The 23,457-nt window shown below is 38.4% G+C and overlaps 1 protein-coding gene across 1 annotated transcript; it reads right to left on the reverse strand.

Annotated features, from left to right (window-relative positions):
- Nucleotides 1-162: 162 nt before the first annotated feature.
- Nucleotides 163-21,797, reverse strand: Ndufv2 (NADH:ubiquinone oxidoreductase core subunit V2). Its single transcript, XM_028777970.1, has 8 exons — nucleotides 21,653-21,797; nucleotides 10,266-10,331; nucleotides 8,182-8,244; nucleotides 7,983-8,099; nucleotides 6,337-6,505; nucleotides 3,788-3,897; nucleotides 1,787-1,863; nucleotides 163-313 (listed from the first exon to the last, which is right to left on the reverse strand). The coding sequence occupies exons 1-8, from the start codon at nucleotides 21,701-21,703 to the stop codon at nucleotides 220-222; spliced, it is 747 nt and encodes a 248-aa protein (XP_028633803.1). The 5' UTR covers nucleotides 21,704-21,797; the 3' UTR covers nucleotides 163-219.
- Nucleotides 21,798-23,457: the final 1,660 nt, after the last annotated feature.

Genomic DNA, 23,457 nt, shown 5'->3' on the forward strand with positions numbered 1-23,457 from the left:
TGAATGGTTAACACTAAAATAACTCTTAACTTGATTGTTATAATAACAGTCTTCACAGATAGACTAAGATAGTAGTTCTGTTGTTTTGACAATGTTTAACAGCTGTAAGTTACTAGATTACTACCAAGATGTACAGGTGGGAATAAGAAAATAGTATAAAACTTATTATGTAAGTTCATATTTTATTTCTCCAGTGACACTTTTACAGTTGAATATAAGTTAAAGGCCTGCTTGCACACCAAAGCCAGGTCCTTTGGGTGGTTCAGTCAAAGAAGTAAGGCCTCCGGCTGGCTCACAACAGAAGCGGCCACTCCTGGAAAGAAAAGCAAGTAATGATTATTAGTGATTAACATATGTAAATTTTTACTTTAAAAAGCTGGCCAGGTATAGTAGTATTCACCTTTAATCCCAGCCAGCACTCCAGAGGCAAAGGCAGGCAGAGCTTTGTGAGTTACTAACCTGGTCTATATAGTGAGCTCCACACCAGCCAGGGTGATAGTAAGACCTTATCTCAAAATAATGTTAAAAGGCACTTTTCAGCTTTAATATAACTTTATGGGACTATCATTGTGTCTGTTGTCTATTGCTGGCTAAGTCATTATGTGACATATGACTGTACTAAAGTTAGTCTGAAGCATCACTGTGAATTCGCAAGGAAATCCCATGCAGATCAAACTATGGCACATAAGGAAAACTAAAGATCTGTGATATTAAGTAGGTCAAAAAGATAGGGAGAATACAAGATAGCTATTTCAATAAAAGTAATAATTAAAGATCATCTTGTATTGGGATCAATGACATAGGTCAGTAGGAAAGCAAAAGTGATTGTTGAAAAGGCTAGCAACCCAAGTTCAAAACCTGAAACTTGTACAGGTGTAAGAGAAGCAACTCCACAAAGTTGACCTCCATATATACATTATACATGATCAAAATTAAAAATATATTTAAAATTATCCTGTATTGATTGAAAGGAAAAATGGATCTTTAGGTGGAAATAAGAGGAAGGCTAAATTCAGATCAATCTTCTAGTAACGTGAACTTTTAAGCAATTTCTATTTGTAGAAGATTCTCTTTCAGTATAAATGTTCTGGTAGATCACAGATAATTATCTTTTTTTTTGGTTCTTCAAGACAGGGTTTCTCTGTGTAGCCCTGGCTGCCCTGGAACTCACTCTGTAGACCAGGCTGGCCTTGAACTCAAGAAATCCACCTGCCTCTGCCTCCCAAGTGCTGGGATTAAAGGCATGTGCCACCACTGCCCAGCCACAGATAATTATCTTACAAAATTTTTTCCATATATGTATGAGATGTATGTAGGCATGTTTGTACATGTGTTTGTATGTGATGTATGTATGTGCACATGGGGGCCCAAAGTCAATGTTAGATGTCTGCCTCTATCACTCTCTACCTTATATATCGAGGATCTGTCTCACACTGAATGCTAGCCACCTTGCTCAGGGGATTCCCTGTCTCCTCTTCCCAAGACCACCCCCACTCAGTTTTTATGTGTGGAATCTGGGAATCTGAACTCCCATCCTAAGGCTTGCGGGAAAGAACTTTATGAACACTGAACCATCTCCCCAGACTTATTTTATGGATTTTTAAGGAAAAAAAAAAAAACAAAAAACAAAACCTTGCTCTAGATTGCTCTAGATGACAGCTTTAGATATGCAAACTTCCAGTCACCTCCTATGAATGAGTGTAAAACTCTTAAAATCCAGCTTCCATGAAAGATCAATTCAGTGTAGGTTATGCCATTAGAGTTTATATATTAAATAAAAGTATACCTTGGCCCCGGTTTTGGAACTTTCCCAGCCTTGAGTTCATCAATAATCTCTTCAATATCCTTGGGTGTCAGATCCTCCTAGAGAAAAATTGAAGACGTTAACAAACTGCTATTAAGAACAAAACAAAACTGTAAGTCCTTAAAATTAATTCATTTATTACTTACCAAGATATCTACAACTGAATAACTCCAATATATAATGCAATATATATTAAGAGCTTTAGCTGAAAAGGCAAAAGTAAGTGTATTTCTGTGTCTGAATTCTGGCCTCTCTAGTATCTCAAGGAGTCACCCAGGTTCCTTTATTGGTAACTCAATTTGAACTTGTTTTGAAGGTTACTTAGTTTGAATAAGAGTGGCCCCCATAGGCTCGTCTATTTGAATGCTCAGTGACCTGTGAATGGCACTAGTTGAAAGGATTAGGAGGTGTGGCCTAGCTGAAGGAAGTGTGTTATGACTGTGCCAAGCCTAGTATCTCTGTGACTACCTGCAGATCAGGATGTAGCTTTCAACATGCTTCCTGTCATGATGATAATGAACTAAACCTTTGAAACCATAAGCAAGACCCAAATTGGGTTTTCTTTTTTATAAGAGTTGCCATGTCATGGAGTCTCTTCACAGCAATAAGAACAGTAACTAAGACAATAAGAAAACATAAAATAGGGAAGCACCAAAGAACAAAACAAATGCTAACCTGAAAGAAGCAATGTGGTTCAAAGAGTGATTATCTATCACCAGTTGTTGTGCCTGAGAAGTACAGGCCTAATGTCTATCCTGTATCAAGCTCTAACTACTAATTGAAAAAAAAAAAAAAAGAAAAAAATATCTTAGACACCAAGTACTATGGCCTACAATATCAAAATTTATGCTTCTTTTAAAGCCCTGACTAATTCCTGTTTGACTTATACATAACAGAGGCACAAAACAAAACCGTCAAAGAAATTTCAGCAAGAAATTATGAACCAAACCCCAGTTAAGGTCAAAAAAAGCTATACATTAAATACAAAGATAAACTAGAAAGTAAATTGTCCTGCAAAGAAAATTTCTATGCTGGAACCCATGTCATTGCACCCTTTGGGGGTGCAATTAGTACCTCTAGGAGCAGAAGAGAATAAGTCCATTCTTGAAAATGTTATCTTCAGCAAAGACCTCAAAGAATCTCCATATACTATTTTCTAAGAAATAAAAACTAACAAAATATTGTAGTTGAAAGACATGATATAATAGGGGCAGCAAGTAATTTAAAATGCTAATTAGAAAATTCCACTTATTTGGATATTAAGAACACCTCCAGAAAACGTACAGGTCAAAGATAAAGAGATAACACAAAACAAAACAACCTTTTGAGATACAGATAAAGCAGTAGAGGAATGTTATATATTTCATCTATATAAAAAAAATTTAAGCAACCAATGACATATTACTATAGATACAGACTACAGAAAAAGCTTTAAAAACTATAAAAAGAATACACATTAAATTTATGATACTATCTAGAGAGAAAAAGATTTGAGGTGTTTATATGTATAATTTCTTCTGCAAATAATAATGATAGACAATATCATCTGGTTTTTTTGTTTTGTTTTGTTTTGTTTTTTCGAGACAAGGTTTCTCTGTGTAGTCCTGGCTGTCCTGGAACTCACTCTGTAGACCAGGCTAGCCTCGAACTCAGAAATCCGCCTGTCTCTGCCTCCCAAGTGCTGGGATTAAAGGCGTGCGCATAGACAATATCATCTAAGTAAATGCTCTATAAAGTGTTGCTGTTTCAATTTGGTTTTTACTACATGTAAATAACTAAATTTGTCATAATTAAAACTCAAATTTATATCCTGTAGAAAAATGCAAAATGTTTAAAGATAATTCTTTTAAAATCTTTTAGATATTTATACTAATAGTTTCTTCTAAATGAATAACTCAAGAACCAATATCTGAACATGAAATAAAATATCTTAAAGAGAACACTTTAGAACTTTAGCTTATATGAAGTTGGATGAATACTTACATAGTAGTTGTCGTTTATTTGAACCATTGGTGCATTTACACAGGCCCCTAAACATTCCACTTCTATAAGAGTGAAAAGTTTGTCGGGTGTAGTCTCTCCAACCTTTATTCCTAAAAATATAAATGATCATTATAAGAAATAGATTATAGCACAAAAGCAATATTGTCTAATAAAAATGACAATACATTAAATTTCTGTAAAAATGAAAAGTGCCAAGCATAATGGTGTACACATTTAATCTCAGCACTTAGAAAGCAGAGACAGGACTCAAGTTCAAGACTAGCCTGGACCAAATATTGAGATCTGGTCTCAAAAAAAATCAACATAATGATAACAACCTAACACTCATTTCAATTTTTTGCCTTTAAGGTTTTGTTGTTTTGTTTTGAAGACAGGGTCTCACACTGAAGCTCAGGCCTGGCCTCTTAACTCATGACAACCCTCCTGGCTTAGGTTCCAGAGGTCTGGGATTATAGGCAAAAGCCACCTGCCTAGCTTCAAGCTATTTTTCAAGTAGGTTTGTTCCTTTAAAATCAATAAAAACCCAGAGACCAGTGCTCACAGTTTTTATTCACTCTGTGCTAAGACTCAACTTGTTGCTCATACCACCTAGCTGCTTATCTGCCACATGGCTGACCTCTAGCCTACCTCAAACAGCATGGCTCTACCTTTCTCTGTCTCACTTCTACAGGAAGCAGTGGATATTTATAGTTTGTTTGCTTCGGGGTTTTTCTTTTAAACTAATAAAATTGTTCTCAAGCTTCAAAAAACAAAACAAAACAAAAAAACAAACAAAAAAACAAAAAATGGGCTGGAGGTTTCTAGGTGATTAGAGCACTGGGTGTTCCTGTAGAGGATCTGGGTTTGGATCCCAGCACCCATACAGTTGTGTGTCACAAACATCTATAATTCCAGTCCCAGGGGATCCAACACCCCCTTCTGGCCACCAAGGGCACTGTACACACATAAACAAAAAAGTCATTAAAAAAAAAACAAGTATCCAATTGGACTGCTAATAACACAGTTACACCATAAGATTGGCAAAGATTCAGAGGATCATTACAGAGGTAAGAAAAATGAATACTCATATCCTTAAGGGAAGGAATTGGCAAAATACAGGAAGCGTGACTCAGCAATTTCTTACAAATGATCTTAATATACAACATGGAAAACATGCAAAGGTGTGTAGATATGAAATTACTAGAGTACTCTTGTCTATAACAGCAAAAAATAAGAACAATGTGTGCTATGCATTAAGTCCAAAGTTATACCACATAATATAAGAGCACATATATTACATTTAATTGCTAATAATAAAAGATATAAAACCTGTAACCTATATTCCAAGCAGTTACCAGAATCTCTACCTTAGAGGTGTGTTTTAAGAGCCAGCTTGATCTTTCAGCCTTATATACTTTGATACTGCCCAAATGTATCTGTGACATGCAAGGACATATATTTTTTAAAAAGCCACACTGATGAAAAAGATCAGCTACTACTTGAGAGTCAGAGGACTTCGAGCAAGAACAACTTGATCAACTAGTAAGACCCTATTTCAAAGTAAGTAAAAAATGGGGCTAAGAACACAAGTCAGTGTTAAGTGTGTACTTGCCTCTAGTATGAATGAAGCCTGTACTTCCTCAGTACAAGAAGAAAAATTGAAAGATGTTTTAACTTTACAGTCAAAAATAAATGCAGGCAGGCAGTGGTAGCACAAACCTTTAATCCCAGTACTCCAGAGGGAAAGGCAGGCAGATCTCTGAGTTTGGATTCAGCAACAATGGCAATTTTGTATAGAAAGAATTCATTTGTTTTATTTTATAAATATGCTATAAATATATCTATTTAAAATTTCCCTTGTGAAATATTCCTACTATGTTGTTACTTATTCTATGGTTTCTCTAGAAAAGTACACAGACACTCTAGAAATTATTTTTAATTGTGTATTTGTGCAATAAGTGTAGGTCCCTCAAGAAATGTCTGATCCACCTAGGGCTGGAATTATATTGGGGTTGTGAGCTGTCTGATGTATAGATGTTGGGTAGGAAGTGAACTCAGGTCCTCTGGAAAAGTAGTACATGCTCTTTGCCTGAGCCATCTCTCTAGCCCATAGTCATTGTTATGTGACATATGCTAGCATTCTTAGTGATTAACACAGATTAAAGGTTCAGACTTGAGGCTGAGAATTAGATGAACACAAACTAGAAAGAAATAAAAGCAAGCAAATATCTTTTTAAATACTGAGTAAGTGCAAGCCAAATGAGATAAACTGAAGTTGAAAATTTTAGGTGGAAAATGTCAGATCTAGAAAGATAATTTTGTTTGGAAGTTGGGAAATGTATAGAGATGAAGCTTGCTTGCTTTGTTTGCTTGGGATTAGGGGTGGGAAAAGGTGTCTCAAGACAGGGTTTCTCTGTGTAGCCCTGGCTGTCCTGGAACTTTATAGATTCCTCTCTCTCTACCTCCCAAGTGTAGGGGGATTAAGGTTGTGTCCCAAGGCACTCCAGTTATTTTAGCTATTTTAATAAAAGAAATGAAGTATTCCATACCAAGCTTTCTCTGAAGGGTCTCCAATATGCTGTCAGAATCTCGAAGCATGCAAGGTGTAGTAGTGCAGACCTGAATATGGTACTTCCCAACTGGCTTTCGATTATACATTGTATAAAAAGTTGCTACTTCATATACTCTCATTGGAGGTACTTGTAAAACTTCTGCCACCTAAAATATTGAAACATTAAAGATTACAGTGTTCACATTGCCTGAAGCTAATGTATCTAGCTCTAAATAGCACATGTGTCCTAAATGCTCTTACACTCTTACTTGTTTTGTTTTCTCTATAGTCTTACTATTCAACAAGAGACCTAAATATTTTCATTACTAAAACCAACATTTTCCTTAAAAAAAAAAAAAAAAAAGGCATGGGCTGACAAGATGGTTCAAGCAAGTAAAAGACCTTGCTAACCACAGAAGTCCTCTGACCTCCACATGTACATAACAAACTAAACTTAATTTTTAAAAATATTTTTAAGAGTTTAAAAACAAAGGTATAATTTCAAATGACACATTTTTCACAAGAACTATATAGCATACTACTTTTTGTTTTTTCTTTCTTAGTGCTGAGCATTAAACCCAGTGCTTTGGAGTTGATAGGCAAATGCTGTTCCACTTAGCTAAATACCCAGTTTTCATCAAGGTTTCTGGAAAAATTAACCACTTGTATAACTAAGGAAAGCATTTACTTATTAAATAAAGCTTTATAACACATGTCAGTATTAGGTATACAAACAGAACAATCAATACAACTTAAAATTTGCATTTTATAAAGTCTATTCCTGTTCTCCCAACAATGATAATAGCCTTTGTCTTCTGTTTCTTTTTTTGATAATCCACCTTAACAGTGGATTTTATTCATAACCAATAGTTTAGAAAATGATGAGCATGAGCGTACTACAGTTGGAGGATACACGACAGCTTGTCAAGCAGAAAGCACAATGAGCTGTTCTTATATGTTCTAAGTGATGTCCTGTACTGTCACATGAATGTAATTACCATAGTAGTAACAGATGTAAGTAAATCTGAAATCTAGATTATTGCTGAAACTATTGGAAAACAATCTTCACATCTAAGGCAGGAGGATTCTTAAGGCAAAAGCTTAAGAATAGACGGGGCCAAGTGTGTCAGGGAGACCCTGTCTTGGAAGAAGAGAGGATGAGTCTTAACAGTGTTTATAAGTAGGCTGAAGTGGGTCACTTGGCGGTTCTGAAGGTCACCAAATACCACATATTAGATACAAATTTTTGTTAAAGATGTAAAGATATTATGAGATTACATTTGGTAAGGGATTTTTCCCCTGTAATTTTGATGTTGAAACTCTACTCCATTAATTTCCAAAACACCTTGATACTAAATTATACATATTTGAGATCTTTTCATTAATGACCATTTCCCTCAAAAGGCGTGGGAGGAGAAAAACATCTCTTTCATATTAGTGCCTATTTCCTGCAAGAATGGAAGCTGTATTACAAAAACACACTAAAGAGAAGATGGATCTATCTATCTATCTATCTATCTATCTATCTATCTATCTATCATATGAATGTATGAGTAAACTCTGATATTAATGATTATCATGATCTCTATATTAAATTATCACATAAATTATCTCCTCTTTTCTGAGGCCAACTGAATTCGATACCTTGTTCATAGCGGAGATAGGTAGCCATCCATTCTGCCTTTGGGCTAGATCCAGGACTGGAAGCACGGCTGCTGCTTTATGCCCTTCTGGGTAGTTTTTTACTATTGCCTCTATCCTCTGTAGATGGAAAAGTGTCTGCTTTATATGTATGAATGCACTGAATACTTGATAAATCAACTATGTTGTTTATTAAACATACCTTATAATTTTCTGGTGTAAAATCAAATGGAGTATCTGGGTTATTCTCAGGAGTATCTCTATGCTATACAAAAAAATTAAAATTTTTTTTTTCCAAAATTAATTATCAACATTTTATCTAAAACTGAAATACTACTGTACACTACATTATGATTTTTGCTATATTATATGTTACTGCTCATTTAATCTCTACTTTAATCCCATCAGTCTATCTTTGTAGCACGAATGACTAAAAATACTTATTTGTTGACTGTTTATCAAAGTAAAGTTAGCAGAACTAAAACTTTTAGAATAGTTTCAAAATGAACCCTTAAAGATTAAGGCGTACTTTTTGGTTTCAAAACAAAAAATAGTTATCCAGCTTTACTAGGAATGGGATATTCTAGTTCAAATATCAAATACAATACCTACAACAGTATATAATTAAGACAAAAATTTAAATATGGGCTGGAGAGATGGCTTAGAGGTTAAAAATGCTTGCTGCTGCTGGACATGGTGATGCATGCCTTTAATCCCAGCATTTTATATATAGGCAGAGGCATGTGGATCTCTGAGTTTGGGGATAACCTGGTCTACAAAGAAAGTTCCAGGATAGCTAGGGCTCTATTATACCAAGTAACCCTATCTCAGGGGGAAATGCTTGCTGCTAATGCAGAGAACCAGAATTCCACATTGGGAAACAGAACTCCCAGTAACTCTAGTTCCAGGGTATCCAATGACCCTTCTGGCCTGTAAGGGTACCTTTACCACATGCATATATCCAGGTAGATATATACACCAATAAAATTTTTAAATAAAAATTCTAAATGTGAATTCTTGACTAACACAGTACCCAAAAGCACTCAGGAAGCAGATTTCTGAATTCAAGGCCAGCCTGGTTTATATACCAAGTTCCCGGCCAGCCAGCAATAGTCAATATAAATAAATAAAAATTATTTTTTAAAGAGCAGAATAAGCTTAATATTAACAAGACATCTTGATGTTCTCAGAGTTTTGCTTTTTAAAAACGTATCAAGCAAAAGAGGGAAGAAAATGGAAGCTTTGGACAATAATTTGAAGTATGTACTCTAACTCATCATACAAGTTTACTACCATTGTCATCAAATACTAGATTAATTACTAAAAACAGACACAGCATTTAAAGCTAGTTTTTAAATACCCCTAGTGTTAAAACTGTCAAGCCAAGACTATGGAGACCAATTGCTTTGTGAAAGAATATATTTATTATGCAATAATGCACTAACTGTATTACTATAAACTCTTGAGTTTCAAACAAATGCCCTGTTGGGATTTCTCAAATTATAGTCATGTAATCTGACTATCAGATTAGCACTCATAGCAATATTACCAAACAATAACCTAAATTTTTCCACCTTCTGAAACAGTGTTTCTCTGTGTAACAGAGCCCTGGCTCCTAGTACTCACTATGCAGATCAGGCTGGCCTTAAACTCTCAGAGATCTTCCTTCCAAGTGCTGGGACTAAAGGCATGCTCCATCATGCCCTGCTCACAATAGCCAAAATTCTTAATCCTAGAGTCTTCTAAATTCCTAGGTGTTAGTATATAATTGAGAGGTTCAGCTGGAACCAAACATCATTTGAATTATAACAAATTTAACAAGCTATATTTAAATCCCCATGGTGATCAATATATATCAAAGACACAGAAATTAAGGTTTTGTTTTTTGGGGGTTGGGGGAGGGAGGGCAGGAGAAATGGCTCAGAGGTTAAGAGCACTTACTGCTCTTGCAAAGCAATCAGGCTTGGTTCCCAACATCTACATGCAGCTCACAGCTGACTACAACTCAAGTTCATAAGGATCTAAGATGACCTGACCGTCTCTGGCTCCTGCAGGTACATAGTGTACATACATGTTTTCAGTTACATTCACATATAAAACAAAAACAAAAATTTAAAGTTGTTTAATTCTTTCCTTTGCAGTGCTAGAGATTGAACCCAGACCCTGCATACTCTAGGCAAGTATTCTGCCACAGAGTTGTGGTAACATATCCCACAATTTATGATATTACAGAGGATTAATTCAAATTCCCAAGTTTTTCCATTATGAGGAATTCCAATTACTTACCACGAATAAGGCTCCTCCAGCACCACTTTGCACTGCTGTCTTATGCAAATTCCTTGCATGTCTTCCCTAAATTTTTTTTAAAAAAATTAAATTTTAAATTTTTAAGAAAATTAAGTCACAAATTTTAAGAAAAATTTCATGAAGAAATATTTTAAGAGTCATAATTTAAAACAAGGCAATCAAGTTATCTTGAGTATCATCTTAGAAAAGCTGGCCTATAGCCTAGCACATTATTAATTCACCTGTGGGAGTCAGTGGACGAACTGACCCAAACCCAAGCCACAGTTGAGCACAGGTGCCCAGGTGCCATGAGCACAAGTGCACAGGTGCCCTACACACTTTCTACTCATGCAGAATTAAGTGGTCGTCATTTCTTTTGTCTGAGTTGATGTCAGTTTTTTAATATGGTAGAGTTTTGTTGCTTGAGACAGGGTCTCACTGTGTAGTCCTGCTCTACTGCATTGTCCGGTAGACCAGGCTGCCCTTCTAGAAATCCACCTGCCTCTACCTCCCAAGATTAAAGGTTTGCTCCACCACACCTGGCCCTAATATGGTAATGTCTTTATTTTACTCATGAGTCACAGCTATGCACACATAGTCACATTATACTCTTCTAAAATTTTTTGATAGAGTCTCCCTATGTAGCCCAAGCTAGACTTTAATTTTTTCTTTTTGCCGCAGCCTTCCTGGTGCTGGACTGATTATAGAATGTATTACCAAACCTGCCAGCCTCTCCAGTTCTTTACTAAATACTTCAGCAGCTCCAGCCACACACATACTACTTGTAATGCTATGCAGACTTACCAGGTCCAACTGCTCTGGAACCAATCTGACTGTTACATTTTGTTCTCCTGTTCCTCTTCTGTACTGCTGACCTCCCACTCTAAACAAATGAAGTATTATTCTAAATCCCACCATTTCTTAATTCTGTGAACCACAAATGGTGAGACACTGAATTAAACCAAGCATGGGTTTGGCTACCAGAGAGACTTAGTGAAAGTGACACGACCCAACAATATACTTAACTTTACCACAGATCATAGTGTTTTACCTTGCCTTAACTAGAAAACCTAGTTACAGACATAGGTACAGCAAACAGTGGTCAAACTATCAGTTTTATGTACCACCCACAACCAGAGAAAGGGTCCTGGAGGGGCTTTGCCTCAACTGTGTTCTCCCCTACCACCACCAGCCCACCACCCCTTAGGCAGCTAGTAGATAAACAAGCATTACTTTATGCTTCTTTTGTTTTAAATATGTAACTTTTAAAAAACAATTCAATACATTCAAGGCTGTGAAACATGACACTAAACTATAGAAAACACACACTGCTGTCACTTTAGCTGAGAACACAATATAGAGACAACTTCTGAATAACTATTTCATTAATAATGGTTAATTTTAAGGCAGGGGAAGTGATCCATCTTTTCATCTTCTGAGCCTTACATACTCATTTCTTGAAGATTAGCCACAATTTGAAAGTCCCTACCTTCCAGACTCAGCTCTGACTCCTCTGCTCTGTTTGTTCCTTTCATCCTCTCTCTCTGGCATCATCTACCAACTATGTTGAAGACTATTATGTCTTACACACTTCTAGTGATAAAGGGATAACACCTACAAAAGACCTTAAGTGCATAAAGTTAATGAGGAAAATTAGTAAAGATCATGAACATTTAAAAACTTAAAAGCATGAAATTTAAAATAATACTGCCAGCTTAAATTAGGAAAAGTTTTGGTTTGGATTTTTTTTTTTAAGATAGCATTCCATTTTGTTGAGAGCATGGGAGAAATGGGCTTGCTAATGCATTAGGCAAACACTCATACAAGCCTTTTAGGGAAGCAAACTAGTATGATTTATGGAAAACCTCAAAGAATTCATATCTTTGGTGGGGGCTGTTTTGGCAGGGGATGGTTTCCCTATGCAACAAAGCCTTGGCTATCCTCAAACCACCTGCCTCTGCCTCCAGAGTGCTGGGATTAAAGGTGTGAGCCATCAAGCCTGATGTGAATTTATTTCTTTTAACACAGTAACACTTTTGGAAATTTACTTTTAAAGAACATTGCAGCAGTAGCTGGGGGTGAATCCTAGTACTAGGAAGCTTGAAAGGAGGATGCTGTGAATCTAGCTCTACATATGAAGACCCTGTCTCAAGAGGAGAGGTGATGTGTGTGTGTGTGTGTGTGTGTGTGTGAGAGAGAGAGAGAGAGAGAGACAGACAGACAGACAGAGTCAGAGAGAGACAGAGAAAGAGAGCAAGTTCACCTATTACAAAATACAGGTAAGGGAGCTGGAGAGATGGCTTAGTAGTTATAGGACATGTTCCCGGTCCTGCCAGCCTCTCCAGTTCTTTACTAAATACTTCAGCAGCTCCAGCCACACACATACTACTTGTAATGCTATGCAGACTTACCAGGTCCAAATGCTCTGGAACCAATCTGACTGTTACATTTTGTTCTCCTGTTCCTCTTCTGTACTGCTGACCTCCCACTCTAAACTGGGACTGTTCTTACAAGTTCTATTCTCAGCATCCACCTGGGGCATTTCACACCTGCCTGTAACTCTAGCTCCAGGGAAATCCTAGACCTCTAACTCTGCAGGCACCTGCACTTGTGGGCATATACCTACACATACAAACATACTTAAAGATAATACATCTTTAAAAGAAATGAATACAAGAGACATAAGAAGATTTTGCCATGCATGTTGGCACACTTTTAATTCTAGTGCTGAGGAGACAAAGCCACACAGATCTCTTATGAATTCAGGCCAGCTTGGTCTACATTGTGAGTTTCAGGCCAGCCAAGGTTCACAGTGGACCCTGTCTCAAAAGATACAAAACAGTCAAAAAAAAAAAAAAAACCCAAATCAAAATAAAACAAAAACTGTTTCTAGCATAGTTATTATTAAAACATAAGCAAAGAGAAGCTTTTAATTTTAAAGTATTTTCAGAGTGTAATTCGATATGATCTGTCTGTGTGTGAATGCAAGTGCATGTGTGGAGGTCAGAGGACAACTTCTAGGAATCCTCTCCTTTCACTGTGATATCCAGAGGTCAAACCATGAGGTTTCCACAGCAAGTTTTTACTTTGTGAACCATCTCACCACCCAAAGGGATGTTCTTTTTTTTTTTTTTTTTGGTTTTTCGAGACAGGGTTTCTCTGTGTAGTCCTGGCTGTCCTGGAACTCACTCTATAGACCAGGCTCAGAAATCCACCTGCCTCTGCCTCCCAAGTGCTGGGATTAAAGGCGTGCGCCACCACCGCCCTGCAGGAAAAAAGTATTGATGCTACAGTTACATTTAGAAATGATGAAGAATTTTCTTTTTATAGGACATAAATGAGGTTGGAGAGATGACTCAGCAGTTAAGAGCACTGGCTGTTCTTCCAGAGGACACAGGTTCAATTCCCAGCACCCATACACAGTGGCTCACAACCATTTGTACCTCCAGTCTTAGGGACCCTCTTCTGAAGACTTTGGGCAAATGCATATGGTTGGTACACAGGATACATGCAGGCAAAACACAAGATACAACAAAATTAACTGTTAAAAAAATACAGACTATTATAACAAATACAGACACTAATAAAAATTGAATGCCATAAATAGTCACCATTTTTATTATAAGGTTGTAAAAGTTCATATTTTTTTCTGTTTTTTAAATTCCTATTTAACGCTGATACACAAACCGAAAAAGACTGATTTAAGATAAAACATTCACAAATGAAATGCATCAAACTTTTTTTGGTCAATATTTGATCCTTTTTTTTGTTTACTCAGGATGTTTCATGCATAGATTATTGTTTAAAATAAAAAAAAAAAAAAAAGAGGAGCTGGAGAGATGCTCAGCAGTTAAGAGATCTATTTTTGCAGAGAACAGGGGTCTGGTTCTCAGCACCCATATGGTGAATTATAATTGTTTATACCTCCAGTTCCAGGGGATCCAGTGCCCTCTTCTGGCCTCTGTGGGCACCATGCACACATGCAGAGCACATATACGCATATAGGCAAAATACTAAAACACATAAAATGAAAATAAATCCTTGAAATAAATACAGAGCTATCCATTAGCTATATATTAGATATTTTGAAAAAGCTATCCATTAGCTTTTTGGTGGTCAAGACCTTCCTACAAGAATATGCCTCTCGCCAAGGATCTCCTTCATCCCTTTCTAGACGAGAAGAGGAAACACAGGAAAAAGTGCCTGGTGCAGAGTCACAGTTCCTACTTTATGGATATGAAATGCCCAGGATGCTATAAAATGAGCAGTCTTTACTCATGCACAAATGGTAGTCTTGTGTGTTGGCTGCTCCACTGTCCTGTCAGCCTACAGGCAGAAAGGCAAGGCTGACGAAGGATGCTTGGACAGGAGGCAGCAGCACTGAAAGCATCTAATTCAGGTTAAGTGGGAACTATTCCAATAAACACATTTTGTATTTTTTTTTTAAAGTTGTTCATTAGATCTATGCTGCTACAAATTGGACAATCTCTTTAACATTTATTTATCTATTGCTTTTTTTGTTTTTGTTTTGTTTTTTTGCTGTGAACAACTCAAAGAAATTGGCCCCAGGGACAGAACTCAAGATGGCTGTTTTGGTGGCAAGCACCCCAACCACTGAACCTCTCTACCAATCCCTGGAAAAATATTTTTGAGGCACACTCTTGCTGACCAGTAATCCTGCATATTCACATGAGTTTACACACATTTCCACCCAAAACAAATCAATGTTCTAATTGCAAATCACTGATGACAGAATGATTAAGAAGGGTGGAGAGGGGGCTAGAGAAGTGGCTCAGAGGTTAAGAGTACTGGCTAGTCTTCCAGAGGTCCTGAGTTCAACTCTCAGCAACCACATGGTAACTCACAACCATCTATAATGAGATCTGGTGCCCTCTTCTGGCATGCAGGCAAACATGTATACATAATTAATGAATAAATTAAATAAATAAACCTTAAAAAAAAGAGTGAGGAGAAAAAACTAAGTGGTATACTTTCTGGATTCCCCCATCCCAAGGTAAAGAGTTTATATTAATACTTTGCTACTTTCTAATATGTAACTTTGTACTTAATATCTTTTTTAAAAAGAGTGGTGTGCGCGTGTGTGTGCCTACAGGTGTCCATGAATATCAGAAGTGGAAAATAAGATCCTTTGGAGCCAGAGTTAGCAGGGAGGTGTGAGCTGCCCAATGTGTGCAAACTCTGGCCCTCAGAGCAGTAACTGCTGAGCCATCATCTCTTAATTATTTAAATTTTACATGTATAGGTGATTCGACTGAATGTCTATCTGTGCACTGTGTGCAAGACAAGACTGGTGCCTTTGAAAGCCAAAATACAGTGTTGGATCTCCTAGAACTGAAGTATCAGATGGGGTGGGCAGTGGTGGCACACGCCTTTAATCCCAGCACTTGGGAGGCAGAGGCAGGCGGATTTCTGAGTTCGAGGCCAGCCTGGTCTAACGAGTGAGTTCCAGGCCAGTCAGGGCTACACAGAGAAACTCTGTCTCGAAAAAAAAAAAAAAATGAAGTTGAAGTATCAGATGGTTATGAGCCACTATGTGGGTGTTGGGAATATAATCCCCATCCTGCAGAACAGACAGCACTTTTAACCACTAAACTACCACTCCAGCCCCTCATTTAATATTAAGCTTATTGGTGTTTCGGTTTTGTTTTGTTTTGTTTTTTTTGAGACAGGGTTTCTTTGTAGCCTAGGCTGTCCTAAAACTAGCTCTATAGATCAGGCTGGCTTCAAACTCACAGAGATCCTCCTGACTCTGTCTCCTCAGTGCTGGGATAAAAGGCATGAGCTCTTGTTTGTTTTTAAATTAGTGTCTTTTTAATGGGCTGTTTTAAGATAATACAATTACTCTGAATGAACTTCCTAATATGTTAAACCATTGTTATCTACTTAGCAGACACAGAAACAATAACTGAAAGACACATTTAAAGTAAATTTTAAAGCAAGACAAATAAGTTGTCTTTTGTTTACAAAACCTTTAATAAAGAGTCATTCTCAAAACAGAGCAGATTGTGTTTCTTGCATCTGTTAGTATGCAGTTTTTATATTGTAATTAGGCCATGACTTCTTCTGGTACAATTATATTTTTAGATATTTGAAAAATATCTACTTCCTCTCTGCTGAAATTAATATATAAATAAATTCCCCTTTACTTAAGGGAAGTGGAAGGGGTGGCAGATGCACTGGTGTTCACAAAAGGGACGTTATGTTCCTGAGTTATTCGTGCTAATAATGTACTGCCACCTACAAGCTTATCCGACGCACCAGGACACAAACAGCCCTTTCATTCAAGATGCACAAAAAGTAGAGCACAGTAAACCAAGCCATCACTTTACACAAGTCACTCCACTCTGATATACTAGTGCCAGCTCTTCAATTGTTCTGTTGGAGAATCAGTCTAACATAACCCTTCTAGTAGGATACTTTTCTTGCACAAATAAGCATCTGCCTGTTTCTCAAGTTGGGAACTATAGGCATGAGCCACCACTGCCAGGCTTACTTTTTTCTTTTTTATTTTTATTTCATGGAACATTTTATTGGTAGTCATGATTTGGAAAACATATGATAGTAAACTCTAATGCTAAGAGCATGTAGGGACCTTTTAAAATTATACAAAAAATAAAATCCAAAGAGTTTTACTAAAGATTAAAAAACAGGGTCAACATTTAGTATAAAATGCTGATTAAATTTTATGATATTTAATTTCTAGCTTAAGTCTCAGGCAGACAAGTCTAGAAAAATTCTCAGAAAAATATATCAGAAGATGATAATAGTTTGTACCTGACTCTGCACATAATTATGAAACTTTGGTTATTTCTACCTTCATGTGGTACCTCCTTTCATTATACTTTTCTTTTTCTTTCTTTCTTTCTTTTTTTTTTTTTTTTTTTGACACAGGGTTTTTCTGTGTAGTCCTGGCTGTCCTGGAACTCTGTAGACCAGGCTGGCCTCGAACTCAGAAGAAATCCGCCTGCCTCTGCCTCCCGAGTGCTGGGATTAAAGACGTGTGCCACCACCGCCTGGTTCATTATACTTTTCATATATACTTTTTGTTGTTTTGAGATAAAAGTCTCATTAGATAGCCCAGGCTAGCCTAAACTTTCTTTTTTTTTTTTTTTTTTTTTTTTTTTAAATATTTATTTATTTATTTTATTGGTGAGTACACTGTAGCTGTCTTCAGACACACCAGAAGAGGGCATCCAATCTCATTACGGATGGTTGTGAGCCACCATGTGGTTGCTGGGATTTGAACTCAGGACCTCTGGAAGAGCAGTCAGTGCTCTTAACCGCTGAGCCATCTCTCCAGCCCTAGCCTAAACTTTCTATGCTCCTATGTCAGTCTCCCAAGTGCCAAGATTATAGGTAAAGACCATCAAATGCAATTAACAGTCTTTATACACAATATCTTAATGCCATACATGACTTGAGAAAATATCTCAATATACTTTCCCTGACTTACTAATCACTAGATCTTAAGACATTCTACTGAATAATTTTTGCTATTCCTGCTATTGTATTCCCCAGCCCTGCTTCTATCCCAGTTCTCCCTCCACCCCAGATTACCACCAATAACGTGGTTCCATGACTGTCTTATGCTTTTCCACATCTCTAGAGATGTTCACAAAAATTCTAATGAGCAGAGGACTGAAGATGGTAGCACTGGACCCAATCTGAGCATGCTATGCATCTGCTGTAACTGTTCATGTCTCTGGACAAAATCTAAATCCTCTCATATCATAGAAAAGGTCTTTTGACCCTTTCAATCCAGGCTTCCGCCCTCTTATTCCTCTCCAGTCTACCATGCACCTCCCTCCTTAGACATGCAGTTACTTCAACTTACAGCACTTTATGCCTTCCACCTCCCATTCACCTATTGTGACCATGGTAACTTCCTACTCTTAGCCCTGGTCAGCCACTAGAGGAAGGAACTGGCCATGCTTCCATAATGACAACATTTGTTCAACTTAGTTGTTCACCATATACAATTTCCCTGGGCAGCTTCAAAAAGGAATACTTACACACTCATACACTATACACACATATTGTACATATGCGTACACACACACACACAGAGAAAAAACAAAAGGGTGAAACTACTTTATAGAATCCTCTGTTGGCAAGCTATACTGTTTCATTTATTATTAAATCTTTGACCTTCAAAGTAGGAGTGTATGTAAACCCAGCATAAGTTAAGAAAAATCTGTAAAATGTTTTGGGATTAAGGATTTTAAGATACACCCACACTAAGATAAAATTTCTTGGGGTTTTTTTGTTGTTGTTATTGTTGCTTTTTTTTTTTTTTTTTTTTAGAAAGGTCACTAAGTATCCCTGGCCTCAAACTCACTGAGATCCTCCTGCCTTTGGGGTTAAGGACATGTAGAAACATGCCTATCCTAAAAGGTAAAATGTCTTTTGGGCCTACTGGGATTTTACAGAGTTAGGTTTCAGTATCTCTAATGTAACAGGCCAACTAGGACTACACAGAGAAACCCTGTCTCAAACAAACAAATCAAAAATCTCTCATGTAAGTTAGGTATGACAGCTCACACCTGTAACACCAACACTTAGGAGGTATGCTAAGAGGACTGCCAGAGTTTAAAGCCAGCTTGGGCTACACAGTAAGACCCTGTTCTACAAACAAAGAATTCAAAATAAATAAATAAATAAATAAATAAATATTAGAAAATTAAAAAGCAGTCTTAAATGGTTTGACTTATAGCGAAGAAAGTGGATAATCTCAGGCATGGACAAGTGAAAAATCCCAGGAAAGGACGTACCAAAATGAAGACAGAAACTACTCAGAACTGGCTGACCCCTGTGTAATGATGGACTATAAGGAGCTAAAATAGAACCACTCACTCACGACAATGGGGATGAACATTCTTCAGAGAAGTAAGTTAGACTGTAATGTCTAACTTACATGTTCTTATGTCCAGGATACAATTCAAAATTATTCATTGTAGGGAGCATGTTGGGTGACAGCACAAAACCCACTGTCATAGGGGAAAAACATTTCAAACTGAAAGCAGAGACTTGCTAGTGCAGGTGGATCTCTGTGAGTTTGAGGCCAGGTTGGTCTTCCTTCCAGGCTAGCCAAGGCTACATTAAGAAAACTGTCTCGGGCTGGAGAGATGGCTCAGGGGTTAAAAGCACTGATTGCTCTTCCAGAGGTCCTGAGTTCAATTCCCAGCAACCACATGGCGGCTCACAACCATCTGAGGATCTGACGCCCTCTTCTGGTATGTCTGATCACAGCAACTGTGTACTCAAATTCATAAAATAAATAAATCTAAAAAAAAAAGTTGAACATTGTATTTAAAAAAAAAAACTGTCTCAAAACAACAGCACCCACAAAACAAAACCCTGCTTTTCAATTATACCTCTTGTTACCCTTTGCCTCAAAAAACAAAAGAAACAGAAGATGTCTATGGGAACTTCTTTGCCCCTACTTCTTAGTAGTCTCCTCCTCAGCAGAATGATTCAGAGTCTCTCTTACCTATGGAACCTTGCGGTGTCTGACTCCAACCAGACCTACTCCACTCCCATTCCTGTACCAGTCATCTACTCAAAGCAGAACTTTACTGTACATAAAACTGACTCTTTACTATTCTACACTACCATGGTTACCTTTTTGTTTGTTGTAGGGGGCTGGGATTTGAGTTGCAGATATTTTACAAACAGGAATTTATATAGGCCAGGCAGACCTCAAACTTACTATATACATCTAAAGATAACAAAGATTCTGATCTTCCTGCCTCTAACTCCTGAATGCTAGGATATCAGACCAACCATACTCATATGTACCTTATTAGTGTTCTTACATGAAATAACCCCACAAAAACCAGAATTCTGTTTATAATTTGTAGTGATGACAACACTGCACCGCCTTCTAAAATAAGATATAAATTCACCTATTAAACACACACCAAAGGGCCACCAAGCATCACCCATCATTACTATACTCCGGCAGGGCATGGAAGCTCACACCTGTAATCTCAGCACTCAAGAGTCAATGCAAGAGGACCAACAAGCGTTCAAGGCCAGCACGGCACACTTAGCAGGCTTCAGGCCAGCCAGGGCTGCATGGTGAAATCTAGTTTCAAAAGGAAAAAAGAAGTACTATAATCGCCGGGCGGTGGTGGCGCACGCCTTTAATCCCAGCACTTGGGAGGCAGAGGCAGGCGGATTTCTGAATTCGCGGCCAGCCTGGTCTACCAAGTGAGTTCCAGGACAGCCAGGGCTACACAGAGAAACCCTGTCTCGAAAAACCAAAAAAAAAAAAAAGAAGTACTATAATCTAATCCACACTGCTACCTGGAACTAGAAGTACATTAAGGCTTCAAATAACTTGGGACGGACTCAATAGTCCCATCTCACAGCTTAAGAAACAAAGACTAACTGCTCTAGGTCAAGTCACATAATTACAAAAGGTAACCTGGAATGCTACCCTTCAAAACACAGGTTTAAGCCGAAAGCCCTAAATGAATTCTATACTAATATATACTGTGTTTTTTTGAGGACTAACTTAATTTTTGTTTTACTGTTGGGAAAATTAAATCCAACCAAAAAATTAAGGCTTCTTTCTTTCCTGTAATTGCCATGTAATTAATTAATTACAGTAGCCATTATTTATCATGTGTCCGTCCCTACACTCTCCGGTCGTATGGCAACTAGTCCTCTCACCTGGAGGCCAGCGCCTTTCCACAATGAGCTATCTCGCAGGCTCTGGAATCTGCATTTTAGCTTCGCTTCAGTGTTTCAACTTCAATTCAATTCCTTTTGCCTATTTGAGATGTACATGACACTCAAATGAACATAAAACTAGGACTCTTTAGTCAGTGCAGTTACTCGTGCTACTATTCTTTCACGGTTAATTCCTACGATTTTTCGCCGAGCATTTCCTATAACGAATGAACAACTTCAGTAAATGAAACGCTGGTCATCTTTATCTAGGCCTGAAGGAACTCAGCAAGCCTTCACCAAGCATATCAGCGTTTTCTCCAGCATGCTTTTAACTCTGCTGCAGCGTTGCCGCTAAACCTGACAGACAAGAAGCCCCTTTCTTCGTGGCCGGGATCCTGGAAGTAGCGGGCCACCCGGGCCTCACTAGATTCCGCGCCAGGACGAATGACAACCGTCTTCCTGACCTTGACTAAGTTGGGGTGACTTTCCCGGCTCTATCTGGGCGGCCCTCCCCCGCAGCCACCGCAGCTGCGGTGCACCCCAGAGGCACCGAGAACGAAGGCCGCGGCGTCCAGCCGCCGCCAGCTGACCTGTCCAGCCCCCTGGGGTCTCCCGGTACCAAAGCTAAGGGAGGCACGAAGAGCGGGAGACTGTGGCGACAGTGCTCAGGTTCACCCCAAGCCTCTTACCCACTGAGCGGTGAGGCCGGACGCCCTGGCCCGCAGCGCCAAGGAGAACATGGCTGGATACACGGTTCTCCGACCCCGGCCGTTCTAGGATGACTGGGGACGAACGAGCCGGGAGGCCCTGCGCGCACGGCCCCGAGCGAGGGACGCACGGCGCGCACGCTCACGAGCCCGGGACGCACGGCGCAAGCGCTCACGAGCCCGGGCCAGGGCGTCAGGAACAGTAAGCTGCTCCCGACGCGGATGAGCGCAGGGGCTGCTGGAACTGGTGGGCGGGCTCGAAACATCCCAGTCCCTAAAAGGCTGGTCCCGGGGCTGGCAGACCTAGTCCCTTCCCTGAGGAAAAAGAGCGCCTTCTGGAGGTTGTTTTGTCAAACACTTCCTCTGGTATTTCAGTTTCTTCTTTCAAAATCCGTTTGCTTAAGTCTTATTTTACATACCATCGTACTTAAAGGGCTGCCACATAGTGGACCTGAACAGCAAGTGCCTTGGCTCGCAAGCCTCCGCTTTAGAGTCTGTAAAATGATAGGCTAGCTGGAATTGACTTCGGAATGCCAAGAAGTGGGAGGTAGAAATGATGACTGTTGATGCTGCGTGGTAGACGAACAAATATTCTTTGTGCTTGTGTATGCTCTAGACATTTTCCATAATGAAACTGGTAGAAGGAGAAAGCCACTGTCTTCTTGATGTTTGTTTGGTCTGTGGAAATTCCTAGCAGCTGTAGTACGCATCGTGCTGTTTCCAGCTGTAGATATTTTACACAGCTTCTGCGTGGTCCTCCTCAACCTTCAGACAAGTGTGTGCTGCCACCTTGGGCTTTTAACTTATTCTTGACTCCTCCTTTGACTATCATTTTGTGTGTGTCTTCTCCTGCGTCTACCCCTTTCCGTTTGCTATAATAAAGTTGTGAATAGTTTCTGGAATTTTGACAACAGTATGAAGATTCTGAAAGGTTATCCTTAATGAGGGTTTTTTTTTTTTGGAAAAAAAAACTAAGATAATCTATTGCAACCTGTGTGTGAATTCATATTCTACAAATTATTCGACTCAAGAGACAGCGTTTCCAATCAATGATACTAAATACCTTGGTTCCTATTGCATTATCTCCAGTATTAGTTTGCCACTTCTAAATTTGCTTTAGTGCTTCTCTGAGGGACTGAAAAGATACTGAAAAAGAGAGGATAATCTGGGTCCCGATACTGATTTATCTTACTGAGTGTGCACACCCAAACATATTATCATCATTAGCTGTAATAGCTTGGCCTTTTCAGAGTCTCATGTAGCCCAAGCTGGTTTCAAGCTCACTATAGGTAAAGCTAGTCTTGAACTCACGACCCTCATGCCACCACCTTTGGAGCATCATCACCAAAACCAGTTCACCTGATGTTAATACACATGATTATTATACAACTAAAATCAGATCAAAGGAAATTACAAATTAAACCAAAGGAACTCATATATGGATGATACTAATTCTGTATGGATTCTTCAGTGTGGCTTTGTTGTATTTTATTAGGGATCTCTCAGACTCTTAGTCTAGATTAGTTATGGAGGTACCTCAACAATATGCCTGTCTCCCTTTCACTGTATTTGCCACCTGATTATAACCTCTACGAGTAAAGAATTTTCCATTTTCTTTGATTCAACATCTTGTACTATACTTAGCATATGAAAGGCAGTCACTAAATCTTTTAGCTGAATGAAAATCTTTGTATAATGCAAACAGTTTGTGTACCCAGCCTCTGGCTGGAGTATGATAATCATGTGTTCATCATTGTGATCATTTGTATATGCTCGGTCCAGGGAGT

This window comes from Grammomys surdaster, unplaced genomic scaffold (genome assembly GCF_004785775.1).
Source record: "Grammomys surdaster isolate TR1022 unplaced genomic scaffold, NIH_TR_1.0 318, whole genome shotgun sequence".
Classification (NCBI taxonomy): Eukaryota; Metazoa; Chordata; class Mammalia; order Rodentia; family Muridae; genus Grammomys; species Grammomys surdaster.

Coding starts and splice junctions, on each gene's coding strand:
- Ndufv2 (XM_028777970.1), bottom strand. CDS start 21,703: ATGTTCTCCTTGGCGCTGCGGGCCAGGGCGTCCGGCCTCACCGCTCAG. Junction 8,100..8,181: donor TTACACCAGAAAATTATAAG/GTATGTTTAATA, acceptor TTCCATCTACAG/AGGATAGAGGCAATAGTAAA. Junction 3,898..6,336: donor GACCCTTCAGAGAAAGCTTG/GTATGGAATACT, acceptor TTATATTTTTAG/GAATAAAGGTTGGAGAGACT.